This window comes from Girardinichthys multiradiatus, chromosome 8 (assembly GCF_021462225.1).
Source record: "Girardinichthys multiradiatus isolate DD_20200921_A chromosome 8, DD_fGirMul_XY1, whole genome shotgun sequence".
In the NCBI taxonomy this organism is placed as follows: domain Eukaryota; kingdom Metazoa; phylum Chordata; class Actinopteri; order Cyprinodontiformes; family Goodeidae; genus Girardinichthys; species Girardinichthys multiradiatus.
This window is the reverse complement of record NC_061801.1, coordinates 17,614,930-17,639,572: the sequence shown is the minus strand read 5'-3', so window position 1 is coordinate 17,639,572 and position 24,643 is coordinate 17,614,930. Positions and strand designations below refer to the sequence as shown.

Sequence of the window (24,643 nt, the reverse complement as noted above, 5' to 3'; positions counted from 1 at the left end):
CGAACTTTTAAAGTCCAACTTCTAACTACTGGCTGATTTGGGATCAGCTGGACAAAACACGTGCACCTTGCTGCAGCACCCTTGCACAACAAATCAAAACCGCTTAGCATAAAACACTTCAATCAGTATTGCATGCAACAAGTTGATACCTTGGGTTAACTACTGGTAATTCTAAATCACCTTAACTATGCCTCACCCTGCCCAGACCTCAAAATGCACCTATCCAATTTAATATAAAAAAAGAATGAAATTACTTTGATGTTGATTTCTTCTTCTCACCAGTTGAGGATGGGTAGGTCTGGGGGGTGGGACCAGAGTGACATGTGTCTGGGATCAACTCAAAAACAGTAAACATCTCATCCGTCCAAAACGGTGAAAATATGAGGGACCGTTGCAGTCGACTGAATCAACAATGGAGGAAAATCATCTCCTTGGAAACAAACCTCTTTGGGTTTTAAGTATTTAATGGGTCATTCAATAGAAATTTATTTTCATAGTACATGTTTTTATTGAAGTTTCAAAATGTGTCTGAAAAGTAAAATAAAATAATCTAAGTCTTCTCAGTCTTTGTTTGGAAATCAGCTCGTGCGCACTGCTGGTTTGTCTCCTTAGCTGCCTCCTCTGCTCATCTGCAGTCTTGTTCTTCCTGAAATCCTCTGCAGTGATGCATCCATCTGGCTGAAACCCTCAGGAGGAGGACCATATTTTTAGGCCTGTAATCAGAGATCTATCCTGTGCCAAAGAACTGTTATTTTCACTTAAAGCACATCACATCACTTGTGAGGACATTTTAAAGGAGTGCTTCCCAAAGGTGGAGTTGAAAACTATTGTGGGTCATAAAACATGAAGAATATGATTTTTAAATGATAGAAGTCTAGTAGCCTACATGAAAATACTTATCATGAATTCATAAATACATATTAACAGTTTTCTAAAGCTGTTTGTGTTGTAATAATCTCCTTGGATTTATGCTAATGTCTGTCTCTCTAATATCAGGCACTGAAAGTCTTAAATCTTTTTTTCTGTGGGTGAGATTCCAGTAAGTTTTGGATCCTAATCATCATTCTTTGTTGACAAAAATCCAATAAACCAAGCCTCCAGGCAGCCAGAATGAATTCTGTCAGTTGACTCTATGTGCCTTGTAGTTCTGGTGCTTCTGGACCTAACAGCGGCCGTTGATACTGTAAATCACTGTCCCGCTTACATGATTATGTTGGTATCCGTGGCACAGTTTTGAAGTGGTTCATCTCTTATCTGGCTGACGGAACATTTTCTGCCATGCTCAATGGCTTTTCCTCTAATGCTACTATTTTGTGTGGGGTGCCACAAGGTTCCCTTTCAGGCCCTCTTCTTTCCTGATATATGTTGCCACTTGGATCAATCATACCCCAGCATTATGTTAAATCCCATTGCTGTGCAGATGATGTGCAGCAGATTTATTTACCATTAAGGCCAGGATGTGGTAATCCACATAATTCTCTCTTTGACTGCATCTCTGCAATCAAACAGGACTTTTTGTTTTTAAACAAACAAAAAACATGATTTTATCTGGCAACAAAACTTGCACTGACTTTGGAGTTCTGAATGCTAAATGCAGTGGGTGTGCCTAAGGCTCATATTTGACATGGATTTAAATTATGACCAACAAATTGCCTCTGGCTTTTCTCATCTATGCCTTCTAACTGAGGTCAAGCCTTTTCTAAACCATTATGACCTGGAGAAGGCTGTTCACGCTTTTATGTGTGGCAGGGTGTGTTAGTAATAACTGCATTTGAGTCCGGGCAGATCCAGTTGCACATGTTGGCTTATTATTATGTTTAGTTGAAATGAGTAATCATGCAAGTATGAAACTGTGCAGTTTGTACAGTTATGGAAAATGTTTTTTGGTGCAACTATGATCTGAGACAACAGATGCTTGGTGATAGACAAACTTGGGTTGCTATGGGCGTCTGGTTCTTTGACTCAGCAACTGTCACTTTCTACAGGAGGTGAGTTTGGTTACAATGCATGCCATTTGTAATGTAAAAACATTATAAATGTTGCCTGTAGGCAATATTGTAACATTGTGAAACAATTCAAGTGAATGTCAAAGACACATTCATCCTTAATAGTCAGCCATTACAGTGAACTAATATATCAGTCAGTCAGTCATTTTCTACCGCTTATTCCATAGTGGGTCACAGGGGAGCTGGTGCCTATCTCCAGCAGTCTATGGGCAAGAGGCAGGGTACACCCTGGACAGGTCACCAGTCCATCGCAGGGCAACACACAAACACTCATTCATACACTCGTACTTGTAGTCTTCCGCTTATCCGGGACCGGGTCGCAGGGGGCAGCAGACTCAGCAGAGACGCCCAGACGTCCCTCTCCCCAGACACCTCCTCCAGCTCCTCCGGGGGGAGCCCAAGGTGTTTCCAGGCCAGCTGAGAGACATAGTCCCTCCAGCGTGTCCTGGGCCGTCCCCTGGGCCTCCTCCCGGTGGGATGTGCCTGGAACACCTCCCAAGGAAGGCGTCCAGGAGGCATCTGGTATAGATGCCCGAGCCACCTCTCGATGTGGAGAAGCAGTGGCTCTACTCCAAGCCCCTCCCAGATGGCCGAGCTCTTCACCCTATATCTGAGGGCAATTTTTTAGAGTTACCAATTAACATAACAGGCATGTCTTTGGACTGTGGGAGGAAGCCAGAGAACCCACGCATGCACAGGGAGAACATGCAAACTCCATGCAGAAAGACCCCAGGCCGGGAATTGAACCCAGGACCTTCTTGCTGCAAGGCAACAGCACTACCGACTGTGCCACAGTACAGCCCACTAATATATCTAATGAGGATAATTATAATTATTATAATTATAATTAAATAAAACAAACTTCTTTGTTAATACTTGTTAAAGTGAAAGGATTAAAACATAATAATGGTGAATGTCGTGCCTTTGAAAATTATGCATATCTAAGAAGGAACTAGCAAAATTTAATGACTCCATAGTGATACCATATAGCTTTGCATAGTTTCATTTTAACAAGTTTCTATTAATTAACAAATAAATCAAGATCAATCAATCAAAAGTATATTATTCAAGATGGAAAAGGACCAGGGCCGATGGGGTTTTCAGACAATTTCTGGAGCAAAAGAGAAAAGCTGTTTACGTTAAAAACATCTGCAACAAGGGGTTTGAAGATGGCTTCCTGAAAGTCATGTGGCAAATTAAAGCAGTTATTGGTTCCTAATTGCCATCCCTTCTTTTTAAAGTAGTGTATCATTCAAAAGTATGCATTTTGGAGATCTCAAAGACTATAAGGATGATGTGGTTTTATTGCTCTGGAAGGGATTGTATTACTTATGTTTTTGCAAAAATGTTTTGATTGTATTTTGCTTCAGATTTGTGAAATTTCCTATATTTCTCTGTCATTTTTGGGTTTTTATTTTTTCAAGATTTACCAAGTTAGGTTTAATTTGGCAGCAATGACAAAGACCTACACATTAACAGGTTGATAACCTACACATCAAGAGTTATTCCTGGGTGTGCCTGTAATCTGCCTGTCTTTCCTGTCATGCTCAATTTAGGGAGCTAAAGAAAGCAAAAGGGTTTAAAAATGTATGGTTCATTGTGTTTTCTCAAACAAACTCCAGATAAAAAAGTATTATCTATCCTAATAGTCCTGGCCTCCCAGAGTTTCCTGAACACACTGTAAAAAAAACATTGTTACTTATCACATCACTACTTTTCAGGCCTCACTACAAACGAATAATTCTGAAAACTTAGACCAAAGTGCCGATTAATAAAAACTGCGTTTTTGACCCTGCGTGTGCCCATAATCAAACTGACTTTTACGGTTCGGCGCATCACTGTTTGCGACAAATATTGCGGCGCTGACGTCAAATGTGCGAACATTGTTAATAGACTGTACAGTACAGTGGAGTAAAAATGAATGATGAACAATTCCCAATCGACATTATCTTGTGTTTTATCAGCCTTATATTCTAAAACTGTGTTTAAAAGAAGTTCAACTTCTTTTCCTGTCCACACAAATGAACCTCTTGGCGCCATGTTTTATACGCAACAGGAAATCGTGATTGTTTTGAAGGATTCTGACTGGCTGACATAGGTTTCATTTTTTGCAGTACACTGCCCCCTATGCGTCTGGAGTGTTTAACACAACGCTCAGTGGCGTATTTCTGCGGGAGATATTTGTTTTTTTTAAAATACCCTGCAACGTGTGTGTACCAGGCCTCAACCGTTTCCTTGTTTACCTGGCAGTTATGAAAAAACATCAAGGTACAATTATTGCACCCGTCAACTCCGGCAAAGTTTTGTGAAGCACAGCTGGTAAACTTGTTCAACAATGGACAAGTGCTGCAACTTATCTTCTGAGGAGCAAAAGAGCCAGATGATAGGCAGAGAAATAGAACAACATAAAATGGACAAACAAAATCTCAAACGTAAGGTGAAGCTGCTGCTTTTAGGTGAGATCTTAGAAATTATCTACCATTGGTTGTTCTCTATATTTTACATAGTTTGTCATGGTTTGGCATTGTTCAGATATGTTCTAGTGTTTTTTATACATTGTTTCTCATTCAATCATAACATAATCAGTTACCCTTCTTTCAGCTCTCTCGGTTACTATCTGCTTCATAATTCTAACTATCCCATTATTTATCTAGAGCTAATATTATTTTTAGATTATATATATAATCCTCATTTTTTTTATTCAGTTTTCGGAGGTTCATGTTTAGGCCCATCATTGTTACCCTTTTGAGGTTTCCTTTGAATCTTCTGCATGTATTTTGTAAGAGTTGTCTTTGCAACATAAACCTGCCTCCTGCTGCCTGCATTTGGATCCTTTAATCCCAATCTAATAATAAAAAGTCCTTCAGGTGAGTTCTAGTTTCTAGTTCCAGTATCAACATCTGTTGATATTACTGAACAACTGAGTGTTGTAATGTGGACACAGAACCTGAGAGAACAGACTTCAAATCATTTTGTGCATAGTTTTCAAAAAACACGGAAATGGATTGCCTCTAGCTCATCCTTGCACTTGCTAATCTCTTTAATTTTAAAATAAAACATCATTTTTTGCATTTTGAATTGCAACATCAAATCGTACACAGATCAGACATGACAATATGACCACTTATCTGATAGTGTCCCCCTTTTTCTTCCAAAACAATCCTTATCTGTTGAGACTTCAGATCCACTTGACGCCTGAAGGTATGCTGTGATATCTGGGGCTAAGATGTTTACAGCATCCTTTTAATTCCTATAAATTGCGAGGTGGACTTCAATGGATCAGAACTATGTGTTAAGCACATCCCACAGATCCTTGGGAATATTGAAGCCGAGTCAATACCTTAAACTTGCTGTTTTGCTCGTCATACCATTCCTGAACCAGGTTTATAGCAGGATGCATTATCCTGCAAAAATGGGTCACAGCAATTAGGGAATACTCTTCACATGAAAGGGTGTACTTGGCATGGAGCAATGCTTAGGTAGGTGGTATGTGTCAATGTACCATCAACATGGTGGACTCATTGTTTTCCAGCAGAACATTGCCCATCCATCCCACTGTCTCCTCAGGCTTGCCTGCTTCCCACAGTGCATCTTGGTGGCATTCATTCCCTAGGTAAGTGATACACACACACACACTGATCCAATCCAATTTATGTCAGTCTTCCCCAGGGCAGCTGTGGCTACATTGTAGTTTACCACTGTCAGTGTGTGAATGTGTGTATGAATGGGTGAATGACTGATTGTAGTGTAAAACGCTTTGGAGTCCTCAGACTTGATAAAGCAAGTGTAGGCCATTTAATGCTAATGTGTCAGTTGTTTGTATTTTCAGTCGTAAGCATGGGCATCTTGACTGAACTGCAGCTACACTACCCCATATGCAACAATCTGTGATACTCTGTGTATTCTGGCACCTTTCTATCAGGACCAACATTAAACCTTTTCAGCAATATGAGCAACATTAGTTGCCATCACTGACAGCGCATCAGTGACCCTGTGCATCAGTGAGCCTATACACGAGGACCCTGTCACTGCTTAACCAATCTTCCTTCTTCAGACCACTTTTGACACTGAGTTCTGTAAACCAGTAAAACACCCCACAAGAGCTGCCACATTGAAGCTGCTAGGTCCCGGTATTCTAATTATTATAATTTGGCCTGTGTGAAACTTATTCAAATGTTTGCATTCCCTGTTTTCCTCCTTCAGTTGCTGCCTAATAAAACCCGACAACCAACAGTTGCCACACCCCTTGATCTTTTCCAGATGTTGCTACATTACAACCACTAACTTCAGTCTCTGAGTTTTCTGGAATTTTATGTGACAGACCAACACAGAGTAGTGCATAATTGTGGGGTGGAAGGAAGCCTCTAAGTGGTTGTCTTCCTGGATTGTCCTTCAATACATTATTCAAAAATGTCTATTTTATGTAGCTCAGCCACAACATGTCCGTCCACATGGTAACACCATAGCTCAGGTGGAGGATTCTGTCAAAAGGACAACTCTTTGTTGTGTACTCCCCCAAATCTCACTTTTATGTGAAGTCCTGTAAGAGGTTTGTCACAAGCCGTGTAGGGCATTCTAATTGTGGAAGAAGGGGTCCTGTTCAGATAATGCCAAAATGGAACTTTCACACCTGCTCCCAAACTACCATGTATGTCAGAAAACTAACACTACACATCATCTTGAACACACAATGCACATAGAGCAATGTTGTGGTGGCAGCATCATGCCATGGAAATGTTCTTCTTCTGCAGCAGAGAACCTGATCAGAGTTGATGGGAAGGTGGATTTAGCGAAATACAGAGCAATCCTGGAAGAAAACCTGTTAGAGGCTGCAAAAGACTTGAGACTGGGGTAAAGGTTCCACCTCTATGGCAGGACACTGACCCTTAACAAGCAGTGAGAGATCCCATAAAATGGTTCAAATCAAAGCATATGCCTGTATTAAAATAACTCAGTCAAAATCTACACATAAATCCAATAGAGAATCTGTTGATCAGTTGTCTATGGAAGCCCAACTCGCCAATCTGAATGACAAAAAAAAAACAAGAACTTGCATCTCATAATTATGTGATACTACACTCACCGACCACTTTATTAGGTACACCTTGCTAGTACCGGGTTGGACCCCCTTTTGCCTTAAGAACTGCCTTAATCCTTCGTGGTATAGATTCAACAAGGTACTGGAAACTTTCCTCAGAGTTTGGTCCATATTGACATGATAGCACCACACAGATGCTGCAGATTTGTCGGCTGCACATCTATGATGAGAATATCCCGTTCCACCACATCCCAAAGGTGCTCTATTGGATTGAGATCTGGTGACTGTGGAGACCATTTGAGTGCAGTGAACTTATTGTCATGTTCAAGAAACCAGTCTGAGATGATTCGTGCTTTATGACATTGCACATCATCCTGCTGGAAATAACCTTTAGAAGATGGGTACACTGGGGTCATAAAGGGTTGGACATGGTCAGCAACAATACTCAATACATTTTGAGGGTCAGGGTTTTCACATGTAAAAACCATCTTTAGGTATAATTTCACTATTCAGTAACTAGCTGCAACAGTAAAAAAATAAAGTCTACAAAGTTTTAGAACAAATGAGTATATTTGAAGGAAGCATTTCTGTGTTTAAAGGATAGTGGATGTGGGTGGCCAGCATTCACAAAAGAAAGTCACATCCATAATATTCCTGGCGGTCCTCCATGAATATGATCAAGTTCTTTATGAGAGTAAGACGAATGTACGTTCTAGTCCAATGTCTCTATCATTTGTCCTTGGTTTTAGAGCGTCAAACAGGTTCATCTTTGGAGTTTGTTATAACTTTACCCATCTGCTGTTGTAGAAGCGTCTGGCTGAGAGCCTCACCTTTAAACAGGGCGAGGCTCTCAGCCAGTCGATTTATTTTCAGAAGTCCATCCCCTTTTTGAACAAACCGAACGTCTAAACATAGCATTGGTAAACATACTTCCCAAACTACAATGATAAATTATAATATTGCTCTACATTTCTACAGTGCAGATCTATGCTTTTTATATCTTTGAATTTCTCGCTTTAATGTCTAAAAAAAACAGAGTCCAACTCCAAAAAATATACATTATTATTGTTATTATTTATTATGATTGAATAATTCAAGATGGGTCTCACAATGACATTTTCTCAAAATGAATTTGTAAATGTCAGGTTTCTTTTTACTGGCATCATTATTTTGTGGCATGCAAAGGAATTAAACTGCCACATAAGAAATACCTTATTTTACCATGTCACTCAGCATTATAAATGTATTAAATACTGGGGGTGTGGGATGTCTTATTACTGATGCATCTGTTCAAATTCCTTAAACTGTGTGCCAAAACAAGCAGATGATGTGCATTAATTAAACCAGATATATATTCACTTCCAGACAAGGTTCACCTGTATTGTGTCCAGAGACTTTGACCCACTCTTTAATGTGATCAACATATGCCTGTATCTTAACTCACATGTTTTTTTTCTGTGTTTAAAATTCCAGTGGTCCCACTGCTTCCCAGCTGGCTATGAAACAATCACCAGTTTAAATGGTTTCTATTATAAAATCCGATTATTAGAATTACCATTTTAAAATTAAATTACCATTAAAACCATATTCAGCAACCATGCTTAAAAACTTCAGGTAACTTTTTGATTGTCCAAGATTCCAGTTGATACAGAAAGCTGTTATAGCAGGGATTTCTTATCTTCCAACAAGCACCCATTTTGGACTTTAAAATTACAGCTGAAATGTTTTTTAGAATGTTGTGGTGTATGCGCAAACAAAGAACAATAACTAACCAGTTAATTCTTCTGCCACCACCCACATAATGAATGAATGAATTAACTTTGTTAATCATTGCTGGTGGCACGTTGGTTAGCACTGTTACCTTGCAGCAAGAAAGTCCTTGGTTCCAGCCTGAAATCTTTCTGCATGGAATTTGCATGTCCTCTCGGTGCATTTGTGGGATCTCTTTGGGTTCCTCCCACAGTCCAAATGCATGACTATTTTTGCCCTTTAGGCATGAGTGTGTTCATCCATGGTTTGTTTGTATTATGTGTCTCGGTGACTGCCTCTTGCCCAGTGACAGTTGGAGATAGGCACCAGCCTTTTTCTGTGTATGCTCTGTCTACTCAAACCCCCATTTGGTTGGGGCAGATGGCCGCTCATATTGAGCCTTGGTTTCCTCTTGTTAAAGGGGGAGTTCTCCTCTCCACTGTTACATCCATGCTCTGTATGAGGGATTGCTGCAAAGTCAGTGACTCGATACAATTGGTTGGTTTTCCCAAGATGGAAAACTTATTATCATTTTGGCCTAGTAACCTGTACTCAACTGCAGTGTATTATAACTAAGACTGAATTAGAATGTGTACTGAATTGAATGGAAATTAATTAAATTGTTCATTGGAGTCATGGGATTCACATGATTTATACTGTTACCATGTTGAATACACCTTTGATTTCACATTCGGCGTTTGCTTTAGACTACTTGTTGTTTTTAAATGTAGATGATTTGGAAGTCCCCTATTGATTCATGGCGATTTTGACCACTTTCACTCTCACAGGACCTATATGTGATGCAAAATCAGCAAAAAAGTTCATCCAGCAGATATACATCCAGCTTTACAAAGAGCAGAATAAAGGCCTCTACACATAATTCACCTGTGCCAATAACATGAAGAACATCCAGTTTGTCTTTACTTCAGTGAAAAAATCTTCCAGTTTCATAAACCAGAACCAAGAGATGATGATTTTCCTTGAACTGCTGCCTTTTTTAAACCCTGAGTTAAACAAGGATGGAGTTGTTAGTTCATATTTAGAATCATAAAGTCCTGGGGATACTTACATGTTCTAACAATTTTAGTGAAAGTTTTATTGAGGAAGAAGGCCACAGATCCCGCCTTACAGCTTTGAGGCAGGAAAAAGGGAAACACTGCAGGCATTTCTTTTGTTTTTCTTTTTTATTGTGAGCAATGTTAATGTTTTCAGTAACAAAAAAACAATGAAATCGTGTTGCTCCCACTTTTTTAATATATCTTTTGATTTATTTAATTTCCCTTTGGGACGAATACAATATTTTTGAATTGAATTTTTTTATTGAATTTATTTTGAATGCATTGTGTATTGTGAAATCTGAATTGAACTATTTGTTGTCATTTTACATTGTGTGTTACAAAATACATTTGATTTTTTATTTTTCTTTATTTTGGTTGTCTGAAAGACTATTCAGAAACTATTCATGCTTCTTTTTCTGTTTTTTTAGGCACTAGTGCCCTTTGTTTTTCTCATTTTATTTTCAAAATGAGCTGACAGGAAATAGGGTGGAGAGAGAGAGAAGACAGGCAGCAAACGTCAACAGGCTCTGAACCCGTGACAGCCGAATCAAGGACCAAGGCCTCCATACATTGGTTGTGTGCTTAACTCCTGCGCCAATGCCATGCTTTGAAGAAAGGTCGTCCCAAGCTGGATTTGAGTTAGAATCCAGCTAGAAGTCTGTATTCATACTAACTATGGCATCTTGATCTATGCTCACCGAAGGATTTGATTTTGTTGTTTCAGAAGGAATGCCATGATCATTTATTATACTTCTGTCTATCTATCTATCTATCTATCTATCTATCTATCTATCTATCTATCTATCTATCTATCTATCTATCTATCTATCTATCTATCTATCTATCTATCTATCTATCTATCTATCTATCTATCTATCTATCTATCTATCTATCTATCTATCTATCTATCTATCTATCTATCTATCTATCTATCTATCTATCTATCTATCTATCTATCTATCTATCTATCTATCTATCTATCTATCTATCTATCTATCTATCTATCTATCTATCTATCTATCTATCTATCTATCTATCTATCTATCTATCTATCTATCTATCTATCTATCTATCTATCTATCTATCTATCTATCTATCTATCTATCTATCTATCTATCTATCTATCTATCTATCTATCTATCTATCTATCTATCTATCTATCTATCTATCTATCTATCTATCTATCTATCTATCTATCTATCTATCTATCTATCTATCTATCTATCTATCTATCTATCTATCTATCTATCTAAACTTCTTTAATTCTGCAATATTTGTCCTAAAACTGTCTTAGTGCTGCCCTCTTAGGGTTAAACGGTAGTTACTGCAGTTGAATTTTCCAATTGGTTCAAAAAGCAACCTCCAGCTTTTACCACCCCTGGTCCGGGTATAAAACCTCCTCACTCAGTCATGCCCCCATAGCGAGTCAGAAGTTAGAATTGTTCCTCCACTGCCATGCCAGCGCTGGCTTCAGGCGTTGCTGAGTCAGCGGCTGGAGCCAGCAGCTCGAACTGATAAGGCTCAGGCTCGCTGGGCTCCATAAAGCCTCTCTTAACATCCAGTGACGAGAGGGGTGAAAATCCTCCACCTCAAAAGATCTATCAATGGCGGAACTACCAGTGTCACTCTGCTCACCTACAATGTTTCAATGTACCAACATAAGCTGCCACTGGCTGCCACTTTCCATCATCCTCCTAACCCTCTCTGCTCATCCCCACACCTGGCACTGCCCACTTTGGTGGATACACCCAACAACTGCAGAGTCATCTGAGTATTTCTGCACATGACAGGAGTCTGTCTTGTACTGGAAGTCTGAGGTGTACAAAGTGAAAAGCAATGGTAAGAGTACAGTCCCCTGTGGTGCTCCAGGTAGTCCTATTGACTACCTGGTTAGACACACAACCCTTTAGTCTCACAAACAGTGGTCTGTTTTATCAGGTAGTCTTTAATCGAGGAGATTGTTGAGGCCTTCACCTGGAGTTTCTTTCTTTGGTGATGAGCTCCAAGTCTTTGAGGTTGGAAGTCCCCCTTTATCGTTAGCTCCCTCCACAGAATCAAGTCAGGACTGTATTTCTCTGAAAGGGATTTGATGTTTTTTCAGGAGGAATGTCTTTGCTATAACTTCCTCTTTATAAAATGTTTTAATAATAGCCCTTTTTAATCTGGATAACTTGTGATTTTGCAGTTTTTTTAAATTCCCTCAGTGAAGCATAAATAAGGAGGTTGGACAAAAACAAACTGAACTGGAACGACATGTCCTCTTTCACATTAAGCACAGTCTGAGTCATTCTAAGGTGCGGTCCAAATCCTTAAAAAGTGTCAGCCCTGCTGTGTTCACTTTCGGGAGCTAAACATAAAGATGATAAAGAAATGCTGACAAAGATGACCACTTGTTCACTGTTGCAGACAAAAAAAAAAAAAAATACATGTCAATTTACTTTCCCTAAAAAAAATAAACAACTACCTCTACGAGCATTGGCAGTCATTTATGATGGCAAAGCTTTTCATTCAGAGCCTGCCTCCAGCTCAACAGGAATGTAAAATGTACCGGTAGTGACAGAATGACTAACACAGCGACAATCCACCTGTTCTTATTCGTGGCAACTATGACAAATACAATGACACACTCAATTCACTCATCCCAGTAAGCATTGGTACCGTGTTTCTGAGGAGCTCCTGGTAAACGTGGACAACAATGAATGAGTGTTGCTACATGTCTCCTGAGGAAAAAGAGAGCCAGAGGATATCCAAAGAAATAGACAGACAACTGAAAAAGGAAAAAGGACAAAATGTGGAATTGAAGCTGTTGCTTTTAGGTGAGATCTCTGAAATAATTATTTTATGTTCTCTCTTTGTTAACGTACTCTGTTACCGTTGAGTCTTCATCTGAAGTTTAGGGTTTTGAACCATTCTGTGTTCATATTGTGGATTTGGTCCAAGGACGTAGGAATGAGTTTAATATTGGGGGGAACACAATGTTAAACTCATTTCCTCACTTTGACTTCATGCCTCAAGCCCCCGATGTCCCTTTGTGGTGTTGATGTATTTGCAATCCACTTAGTGTTCACTATGGAGTAGCATTTCCCATATAAATTTGTAGAACACTAGTGGGGTCTCCTTGTGTAGGTCATAACCTAACCGAAACCATTATAGTACTGTGAAAATAATGAAATAATTGTTTAACATTTATCTTTAAAAAAATCAACTTGACATCCGTCCACACCTGGTCTCCTTTCTAGATCTATTATAATTAATATGATTTTTAAACCTTACCTCACACCCTAAAGCTCCACTTGACTCTCCTATCTCTCCCCTGAATCTATTACAGTTCTTCTTGTGATAAAATTGTTTATGTTTAAAGAGGAATAACTGGCTAATACATATATCACTAATCAATTTAACCTGAGCTTCCTATGTCTCTTCACCTTTCATTGCTTCAACTGCCTCACTACTCTATGTACTATCATTCTCCTGACATTTTTGCGCATATCTAATATAATGCCATAAGTGTTGATTGTCAAGTACGTTAGGTGTTGTCCTTGTGTTGTGTAACCATTACTCAAACTGCTATTACTTGTTTTAAAAAACAAAGTAAGTCCTACTGCCGTTTGAGCCTTTTATTTGTTGGTTGCATTGTGTTGAAATGAGATGACAAAAGATTTTGACTAGTGCTGACGTTACTTGAGAACACTGGCAAAGTTAGCAGTTTAATAACGGACGAGTGGCTAATCCTGGATTAAGATGATTTACCTCAAAAGATATGGTTTCTATATGAATGTAAGCAAACAAGTTAGGAAATGTTTTCATATTCATGGCAACATTCCCTACAGACTCTTTTACCTCATTCTTCAAACACGTGTGACGGAGGTGGCGAGCCAGTGACAAGAGGCTGTGTTGCGCTTTTAAAATAAAAGCACATGATTTTAAAATAAAATATTTTTCCCCTCTGCAGTAAAATTTTTGGGTGGGACAAATGCGCCTCTCCAATATTTGGAGGGGAGATGTACCCCCATTTCCCCAGTTTCTACGCCTATGGTTTGGTGGCATTGTTAAACGGCTAAGTTATGTTCTGGGTTTGTTCCCTCTTAATATCAGGATTTCTGCTTTTTGGAGTCAGCGGTTACCTGGCATATCGAGAAATTCGGAGAGTGTCAGCAGGAATTTGGCTGTTTGGATTCGCCTTTGAGAAGCACAAGCGAGACTCTCGGAAAATTAAGAGTCATCCTAACCCAAATAATTATTGTTTTTCTGAATCTGGCTCCCTTGCACGGCCTTGATGGCCGGCTATCTTCAACTTCTCCTGGAAGTTTTGTAAACATGCTCTGCTCCCTCCCTTCCCTGAGGACATCTGTGGACCTGCTCAGAACTTTGTGGCCGGTTGATGAACATTCCAACGTACCATCAAGGACAATGGCCTCTGTGACTGTGCTTCATGGACTTACTTGCACACACTCACTTGCACACACACACATGCTGAAGATAAACATTTGCACTCCTCACACCACCTTCACCGTTCCCGGCATGATGTTGTTTTGTAAATTTGTTGCTTCTTTGTGCTGAGGTTTTTTGCAATCTCAAACTGTATCCTGCTAAGGATAAAGTGTGAAATATGATTTTTTCCCTCTACTTACCTAATGTGGCCTCTTTTCTCATCTAGCAAGGGCAGCGCCTGTGAGTGGGCAGCAAAGCCTCGGTGACCCGTCCCCCCCTTGTCTTGTGTCATGATGTATGTTTGGATGGGTTGTACTGGAATTCTAATTTCCCCTCAGGGATCAATAAAGTATCTTTGAATTGAATTGAATTGAATTAATGACCCCAGTAATCATTCTTTCTAATTTGTTCTGCATTTATGTAGTTAAACTAGAAGTTGAAGAAATTGGCTTTGTTTGGGAAGCCCTGCACATGGATTAGCTGATGTACAGTGTCTTGAAAAAGTATTCGGAACCCTTGAACTTTTCCACATTTTATGACATTATATTAGTAAGCGGAGTCCACATGTGAGTAATTTAATCACAGTATGAATGCAGGTGTACTGTGAAGGCCTTTGTTTTACATTGGTGACCAAACAGCATCATGCAAACCAAGCAACACACCAGACAGATCAGGGATAAAGTTGTACAGAAATTTAAAGGAGGGTTAGCCTATAAAACAATATCCTGAGCTTGTGACATATCTCAGACACCATTTAATTCCTTCATTCGGAAATGGAAAAGAGTATCACAAAACTGTTGTGTAAACCTTTCAAGACATGGCTGTAGGCCTAATCTGGCAAAGAGAGAGAAATAGCCAAGAGGTCCATGGTAACTCAATTCAATTCAATTCAATTCAAAAATACTTTATTAATCCCAAAGGGAAATTAAATGTTGTTATAGCTCATATTATGAAGGTTTCCTCAAAGAGCCATTGTAGATGCTGATGGTTGTGGGCAGGAAGGATCTCCTGTAGCGCTCCGTCTTACAGCAGATCTGAAGAAGCCTCTGACTGAAGACACTCTGTTGTTGTAGGACAGTCTCATGAAGAGGATGCTCAGGGTTCTCCATAATGTTCTTCATTTTATGAAGAATCCTTCTTTCCACAATGATCTCCAGAGGTTCCAGAGGAGTCCCCAGAACAGAGCCAGCCTTTTTTATTAGCTTGTTGAGCTTTTTCAAGTCCCTGGCTCTGATGCTGCTTCCCCAGCAGATGATGGTAGAAGAGATCACACTTTCCACAACAGACTTATAGAAGATATGCAGCATCTTGCTGCAAACACCAAAGGACCTAAGCTTCCTCAAGAAGTACAGTCTGCTCTGTCCCTTCTTGTAGATACTGCAGAAATCCACAACTTAGATGGGAGAAACTGTTGACAAGACAATTACTTCTGCACTCCCCAAATCTGGCGTTAATGAAACGGTGCCTAGAAGAAAGCCAATGTTAAAGAACTTGCACTTTGTCTAAAGCCATGTAGGGGGCATGGTATAGTCAAAACAAAAGTTAAATTATTTGACCTACATGCAAAACCCAAAATGTGGTAGGGAACTAACACTGCACATCATTCAGAACACACCTTCCCCCAGCGAAACATGATGGTACCAGCATCATGCTGTCTGAATTATTTAAACAAGGGACTTCTCATGTTATCTCATTCTCAATTCTAAGATGTGAACTACAAACAATAATGTTGAAGACACATTGACGTGGGGGCAACAAATGCAAATTAGGTGCATAGTTTACTTAACAGGTCGACTTGCTTCCCAAAACCTACAATTGTAAATTCAACACTTGGAACTTGCTGGGTTTAGTAAACTTGAAATCAAAACCTTATTTTTTTGTAGTTTAGAACACAACATTATATAGTACCGAAGATTATTAATAATCCAGGTAGATTAGGGTTAAAAATTATGTTTATTATTTACCGACATTTCTTTTGACTAGTGGTAACATTAACATTTTGGAGTGGCTCAACCAAGAGGTCTGGACTTTCTTATAACACTTATAAGAAAGTTTTGATTAGTATAATACCAATAAAGATGTTTCCATTGACTTTTGAGAAGGGTATGAATAATTTTCGACTTGCCATTTTAATAAGATTTAAACAAAAATAAAAAGTATATAACATTTTTATATTTAAAATTGGTACTCCTACAGTGTTTAGTGCGTCTGGAGAAATGTCTTGTTTTATTTATCAGAAACAAATGTCTAGGTTTAAAATAGCTTTAAATCTGAATCTTCCAGGGGTATGAAGAATTATGGGCTGCACTGTATGCTTCATTTCAAAACCACAAATTATCCACATTACAGATGAGTATCTGTAAAAAAATATAATATACATTTTAATAAAAATTTTAATTGAGTTTACATCTGTCAGGGGCATATCAGCAATCTTTTTTAGGTACAAATAATGATTTAGTCAGTTGTAGGGAAGAAGCAATAGTTTAGAGAATGTAAAATGATCAGACACTGAAAACAAAATCACAGGTAAGCATCTTTAGATGGTTAATCTTGTCATTTCAGGGGTAGAGTAAATTAGCTTGCTGACATGTTCAGAATTTATGTGATTGTGTGATAATCTTCAACAACTATCGACTTCCCATGTAAACAATTTAGCTTTATTATTTTAGAAAATGCAAAAGGTAAATTGAGATGGTCTCTGCCACCCTCTGTTGAGCCTATGATTTAGGATTGACACAAATGCTGTTTGCTTTTGTATATTTATACATTTGATTATTTGTCCAAAAAGATTATTTGTTGCTGCTTTGTAGCAAAACGTATGTACAATTGCTGCATGTTTTAATTTTTACCATTTATCTGACTCTATTAGATTTTATTTATCTTTACTCTGCTTTTCATGCTTTATCTCATTTATCCTAACTACTTAGGAACTGGTGAGAGTGGGAAGAGCACCTTCATCAAACAGATGAGGATCATCCATGGCAAAGGATACAATGAATCTGACAGGAAAAGTTTCATCAAACTGGTGTGTCAGAACATCATTACAGCCATCCAGGCGCTAATTGAAGCCATGCAAACTCTAAATATCGACTATGTTGATGACCAAAATGTTGTAAGTACCTGTGTGCATTAGTTTATTGAGTAAGACAAAATAGGAGAATATTTAGAAACTGTTGGAGAGATGCAAATAATTGCATAAAAATATGTCTGTGCATTTCCATCACTTAGAATCTGCAGTCTCTTTATGGCATTTATTTTCTCATGGCCAGGTGGTGCCCTTTGTTTTATCGCAGTTCAGCCTGTTTAAAAACGAAGGTGATCTATACAACTTTTTTATCTTCCTTCAGGTAATACTGTGTACGTTTGCTTTTACATAATTTGTCAAATTAGGGGTACTCTCCACATTACGCTGACAATTTTGAGGAGAATCCCTATAATTCCGAGGATTATGCTCTCTAGGGCCCTTGGTAGGCTCTCCAATAGTAAACAGACCATTAGGGAGGGAATCAACTAAGAGCAATTTGATGCTCTTGATGATCAAATTGAGGTGCACTTCTGGTATTGGGAAACTAACTTTATTAACATTGTTTCCCCAAAACTAATAGTGTTGCTGGAGTCCTCACTTGCTCAGACTTTGTCCTTCCCCATGCAACTGGAAGAAGGTGAAGAAACATGTAAACAACAAAATAAAGAAACAGTAATGTGTTTGTTTCTATAAACTAGTTTAAAGTTCAGTTGACAAGAAAACTGAAATAATTTATGTTCATAGTTAAACACTGAAAAATACTAAAGTTAATTCACTGGCTAAAAGAAGTCAATGTATGATCTGTGTTCAGCATTTTCAAAATACACCCAATGTACGTCATGATGCCATTTATCAATCAATCCAAACGTTTCCAGCCTAACCTAATATTAACTACGCTTATAATCGAGGTGAGTTCACAAAGATGGCAAAAACTGCATGCGTATGCAAAAGTGCGGAACTACACCTCTGCTGTTCATGCGCACACAGCAACCACTAAGCTCATCTTGATAGAAAATGTTGTATTTGCATAAATATTGTTTGTCCCTGAAAAAAACCACAGTGTACATCCTTTGTTTATCTTTAAATAAACATTAAGTGATGTCAGAATGAGTGCTTATGTCTAGTACGTTTATGTAAAAAAGCTGTTTTCTGTATTAATCAAACATATCTTCTGCATCTAGTCTCAATCCACGTTGTCAGCTCATCGTAAATCTGCACGATAACTTTCAAAGAATGATGAGACCTCAAAAGCACAGGAACACACCTTTTTCAATGCTTTTGGGCAACTGACAGTCTGACACAAAATCAAGGTTTATTTTGTTATTGGTGGAGCTAGAGATGACTGACCGATCAGTGCTGATCTGGTTACACTGATACGGCCAATAGGCTTAACCAACTTAATTCAAAATAGCAACATAGTCAATGTGTGGTGGAACAAAATAACGCCAAACTTAACAATGTTGTCTTATGAAATTGTAGACTGTTAATATCCATTATCATAGCTTTATATCCAACTGATGTAACTTTAACATTTTCTGTTGTTTGAAATTGTTAGCTAAATTGGTTCATGTAAATCTGACTAGTTTGTTAGTTTCCACCGCAACAAAGATTTATTTAATTTTATATCTAGGTAACGGTTACGTGAAATCCTTCTAGATAAGTTAAGAGAACTATTACCAAAAACAAGACAGAGGCTGCAAACCTCTGCCACCCAACATGGGGTTGCCAATGCCGTAGATTCCTACTTGGCAAAGTGAGCCACTCCAATTCAGTGACAGAACAAAAAAGGGGACATTCTATACTTTCCTGCATTTTGATGTTTGATTTCTCTGACTGTGAGAACATATCACTAGGACTTGAATTCACAATTATATCACTATTAGTTCAAAAGTATCAAATTTGTTAGAACCTTAATAAACAAATAGAGCTTCAGCTACAATTTGGTTTAGTTGTACGTTATTTTTTTACGTTAAACTAAGACATATATTATTTTTCACATCTTTATCACCAGATCCGGAATTTTGCTGCAGTCATCAAGAAACTTTGCCATACAATAGAACATATGATTATGTTTTCCTTCATTTTTGTCAAGCCTTTGTGCTTTGGCCTCATCCATCAGTGGTGAACAGTCCTTTAAAAAAATCCACCAGAATTTGCTAACACACACACACACACACACACACACACACACACACACACACACACACACACACACACACACACACACACACACACACACACACACACACACACACACACACACACTTGTTTTGCTAAATGTAGTGAGGACCATGTGTTGACTCCCATTGACTTCCATTGATTTTCAGTCATTTTCAACCCTTTCTATGCCCTAACCCTGACAATGACCCTGAACCTAACCATTACCAGTGCATGCCTAACCCTAACCTCAACCTAAACTCAATTCACACCTTAGTCCTAAACCTAACCGTTAGCAAAATAGGTCGTGAGGACCAGCAAAATGTCCTCACTTTGGTACAAATGGGCCTCAATTTGATGGTGAAATCGGAAAATTGGTTCTCACTGTGATGCCAAGACAGGAACACACACACACACACACATACACACACACAGAATTCAATTTAGTTCAGTTTATTTATATAGCAGCAATTTCCAACACGTCGTCTCAAGGAACTTTACAGTCAGTCACACAGATTAAGTTAAATACATACATTCCAGTTGATCCTTGTTATCAAACAACATTTTGTCAAATTCAGTTTATTATTTAAGTTAATTAAAAAATTTCATATCTAAGGAAATCCAGCAGATTGCATTGAGTCAGTCACTTGCAGCATTTACTCCTCCTAGATCAGCATATACGACAGTGTGCAGCTGCTTGCATTGTGTCGTTGACTGTGCAGCAATCCCTCATACCGAGCATGCATGTAATGCAAAGGAAAAGTCCCCATTGTCACTTCAAAAATTCTGAATTAACACCTTAACTTTAGCTAGGCAAATGGTCCGTGCATTCCCGGAATACACAGGATTTTCCTATTGACAATGACAACATTGCACCTGGCTAAACCATCAATTTGCTTAAAAAGATTTAGTTATGTATGTCAATGACAGTATATACTTACTGTCTAAATTTGAATTTGTACATTAAACATTGCAAGTTTTATTTAAGTTGACTCCCTTATGGATATATTTTTTTTGTTTTTCTTATTTTTTGCTTTAGAGCTATGCTAACACATTGAAAGAAGTGGATGTAATCCAGGTAATAACTTTGGAGTCCTGGCAGGTGGATGCCATAAAGCGAGTGTGGAATGACCACGGAGTACAACAGTGCTATGACAGGAGGCGAGAGTTCCAGTTGTCAGACTCTGCCAAATAGTAAGCTTTTTTGGTTTTTCATATCAGATTTCCTGTAGTGCTCTTTCACATTCATGACACATGTTCTTCAGTTTTACACAAAGATGTTGTCCTGTTTTTCAATTTATAGAAAATATCAGACGTTTTGTATTGTTTGGTATATTCAAGATTCAAGGTTGCTTCATTTGTCAATTCTTATGCACAACTCAAAAAGGACATTTTACTCTCCCAGACTAGCACCAGTATCACATACAGTAACACAAATAAGATAAAATAATATTATTAAAATAACGTCATCCTAACAAATATTGATTAATAGAAGAACAAGCAAACAAAACACATAAACTAATAAAAAAAACAGTATACATATATAAAAAAATCAGCTGCATAGAACCATGGAGCTCAACCCTGATTCAGTCAGGATGTTGAACTACAGCATGGTGTAAAAGAAAGTACTGTAGTCGACTGAGATCCTCAAAGGTAAGACTAGGTCAGGGGGTTGAAACATGACAGCAGACGAGGATATAGTCCATTAATCAACCTGATTGTTTGTGTGGAAAAAACTGTTCAGCAACCTGCTGGATCTGGAACCAAGCTCGTATGCCTTTGCCCACATGTCAGGAGCAAAACAGACCATGTGAGGGATGATAAGTGATGTAGGTGTCTGTGCAAACACACTGTTAATGGAAGTTATTCAGCAGGGAAGGAAGAGGAGCACACATTATTTTTGTGGCCATTTTGATAATTCTGCTCAGCTGATGTTTCTCCAAAGATTTGCAGCTGCTGAACTAGGAAGTGAGACCACATGTGAGGACAGACTCTGCTATTGAATCTCTTCACTAGGGCGCATCATAAGTTTTTTCTCTTTGTCATTTGACACAGGTCTTCTTGATGTTCTTTGGAATAACTGCACATCATAGCTCACCATATTTTTTCTGACCTTAAATTAAAAATAGAGTGTCTCACCAAAACATCTGGAGGAAATAAATAGGGATCACATCAGTTTAATATCATCAAGCAGTAACAAGAGCAGCCGAAAAGCCTCCTGGATAATTCCATGATGCCTCAGCGATATTCCAATTATGTTCTGGCTTAGGGATTTTAAGAAAACACGCAAATTCAAACCATTGAGGGACAAGAGGGTCTCTTGTTGTTCATAAGGGAGGCTCTTGTCCCTTCTCGGGTGCCTGCTGCTTCTTTAGACATCTTCACAGAAGTGTTAACTTAGTCACCAAACACACAGGAGACAGGAGACATTATTTTCTGTTTAACTAGCCACACTGCTATTCTCTGCCTTGAACAAGCAAGTGTAGGGAGGCTCTGCTTTTATTATATTACAACACAGTGTAACCTTACGCTGTGCAAAGTAGTGCCGACCAAATACACAATACAGCAGTGGTAAACATTGTACTCAACAGTTACAAAGCATTTCACAAGTGACAAAGAAAAAAACAATGGAGAGGATGAATGATTGGGACTCCTGTGACCACTATTGAACTAAAAAAGCCTGCTGGATCAAAGGTTAAATGTCTAAAAGAAATAAGAGAATAAGTCTTGTTGCCTTCCATTGAAACTAAGAATCTACCAAGGTTTTCCCTCTGACTTCATTTTAAACACCTTACTGATAACAACATTTGAGTTTTGCGTTCAGCAGAAACTTTTACACACTCTTGACTAACGCTAGGGTCAAGTCATGCTAAAATTGGGCCCAATCTAGTTTCCTGCCATACAATTTGTGGTTCTCTTGGGGATTAAGGTGAGTAAAAAACTATGATTTAGATGGTACTAATTTCTTTAAAATACTCCATTTCTTTTTAGTTATCTGTCTGACATGGACAGAATCACAGCCCCAATGTACATTCCCACTGTGCAGGACATCTTGCGGGTCAGGGTTCCCACCACGGGCATCATAGAGTACCCATTTGACATGTCAAAGGTCATTTTCAGGTATGATTCCATAGTTTTTTAATTAGCTGTGAACAAAATTATTAACAAAAACTGTATGTGCAAAACACACTTTCCCTAAACTAAGAACTATTTCCCTATTGATATCAGTCTTGTTCTACCTTGAATTAAACAAAAATAATTTCTGAATCCATAGGATGGTGGATGTGGGTGGCCAGCGTTCCCAAAGGAAGAAGTGGATCCACTGCTTTGAAAATGTCACCTCCGTCATATTTCTGGCAGCCCTCAATGAATACGATCAAGTCCTGTGTGAGAGTGAAACAGATGTATGTTCTAATCCAGAAGTATCCATCAGTGATTATTTGTTGTCCAGCTTCAAAACAGTTCATCTTTAGCATTTGTCAAGACTTTTCCTTTTTGCTGTCTAGAACCGACTGGCTGAGAGCCTTGCCCTCTTCAAGACAATCGTCTCATCCAAGTGGTTTCAGGAGTCATCCACCATACTCTTTTTGAATAAAACAGACCTGCTAGAAGAGAAAATCAAAATATCGCATTTGGCAACCTACTTCCCAGACTACAATGGTAAATTATACATATTTCTCTTCTGACTTTAAAATTTAACTCTTGAGTGACATATTATGCAAAACTATCAAACTTTCCGTTTATTCCATTATTCTATCATAATTAGATGTTTTCCGGTTTGCGTTTTTATGAGCCTTTGTGATGCTGTGACACTTTTAAATCAAAGATACCATTGGGGATATATAAAATCCATTTTTTCCTACTTCTTTTCCCAATTCAGTATTTTACAGAACTACAATAACAAACATTCTTCCTTCATTTCATTGTCATCCTAAAAAATGTGTTACGTGGGGCAACAGTGGTGGTGGTTTGTCCTGCAACCGGTGGGTTGCTGGTTCAAACTCCTGCTTCATTTGTCTCAGTTGTTGTGTCCATTGGCATGACACTTCACCTGCCTTGCTTACTGAAGGTGGTCACAGGGCGCCGAGAGCCGCACTACTCTCAGTTTGCCCCATGGCAGCCCACCACTGTCAGTGTGTGAATAGGTGAATGACTTTTTATAATGCAAAGCGCTTTACTGACCTTGGACTTGATAAAGCGCTATCTTTAGTGCAGGCCATTTACCCTTTACTTGTAGAGACATGGGATTCATGCCCTTAAATACAGCTGTCTTTAAGCATTCTAAATTTGCTTCAAAACATTTGTTTTTAGGTACAGAATTAATGGAAATTTACAGTTTAAATCATCCCCTTTAAATCATGCCCTTTCTCTTTCATAGGGCCTTCAGGTGATGCTGAATCTGCAAAAAAGTTTATTGAGAAGATGTACATCGAGCTCCACAAAAATCGTCACAAACCCCTCTACACACACTTCACCTGTGCCACAGACACAGAGAACATCCGAATTGTCTTCAAATCAGTCAAAGACACAATTTTTTTAGAAAACATGGCTTCTTTAAACATTGAATAAGGAAGGATGGACTGGTTGTTTTAATGTTTAGGCACATAAATTGCTGGTGGCAACCACAGATTCCAACAATATTATTGAATATTTTGTTGGTTAAATGCTTTTTGTTTAGCTTGTTAAAAAAAATTAAAAAGGAGAGACATTTAAACAGCAAAGCCAGGCATACAATCTATCCAGGCTTTAAATCTCATTTTATCACATCTATTTATTTAAAGTTGTACAGAGTCAAATCTCCTATGTAACTATATGTACAACAGCACTGCCACATATTCTTCATGCCACCAGTAGATTATGGGCCTTCCATTGTTTCACACACCCTATAATCCACACAATCAGATGAACTCTGACTAGCGATACTCGATGGAGGAAGAATGCCACACATCCTGCCTTGCAGCTTTGAAGAGCAGAAATGAATAGGAACACTGCAAGCAGACGGCTCTACATTTGTTTTTGTTTTTATTCACAGTGATAATGACAAAATGATAATGTTTTCAATAAGTCTCTTGTTTGTTCCCACTATCTTTATAAAATATTTATTATAAAACTTACTGTGTCATATGTTGTACAATCTGAAATAAAACATGTGTTGTCACTTTAAATTGTACATATGAAA

The 24,643-nt window shown here is 38.4% G+C and overlaps 1 protein-coding gene across 4 annotated transcripts; it reads left to right on the top strand.

Annotated features, from left to right (window-relative positions):
- The first annotated feature begins 4,180 nt into the window (after positions 1-4,180).
- LOC124872426 (guanine nucleotide-binding protein subunit alpha-11-like) lies at positions 4,181-24,634 on the top strand. 4 transcript variants are annotated; one of them, XM_047372411.1, is made up of 8 exons: positions 4,181-4,462; positions 5,542-5,619; positions 17,210-17,394; positions 20,504-20,658; positions 22,456-22,584; positions 22,739-22,868; positions 22,971-23,124; positions 23,843-24,634. In XM_047372411.1, exons 1-8 carry the CDS (start codon positions 4,342-4,344, stop codon positions 24,031-24,033), a joined length of 1,143 nt encoding a protein of 380 aa, XP_047228367.1. In that variant the 5' UTR covers positions 4,181-4,341; the 3' UTR covers positions 24,034-24,634. The 4 variants fall into 4 exon arrangements, with proteins under 4 accessions (XP_047228367.1, XP_047228366.1, XP_047228369.1 ...); XM_047372410.1 differs by having other exon boundaries at positions 5,539-5,619; XM_047372413.1 differs by having other exon boundaries at positions 4,358-4,462; positions 5,574-5,619.
- Positions 24,635-24,643: the final 9 nt, after the last annotated feature.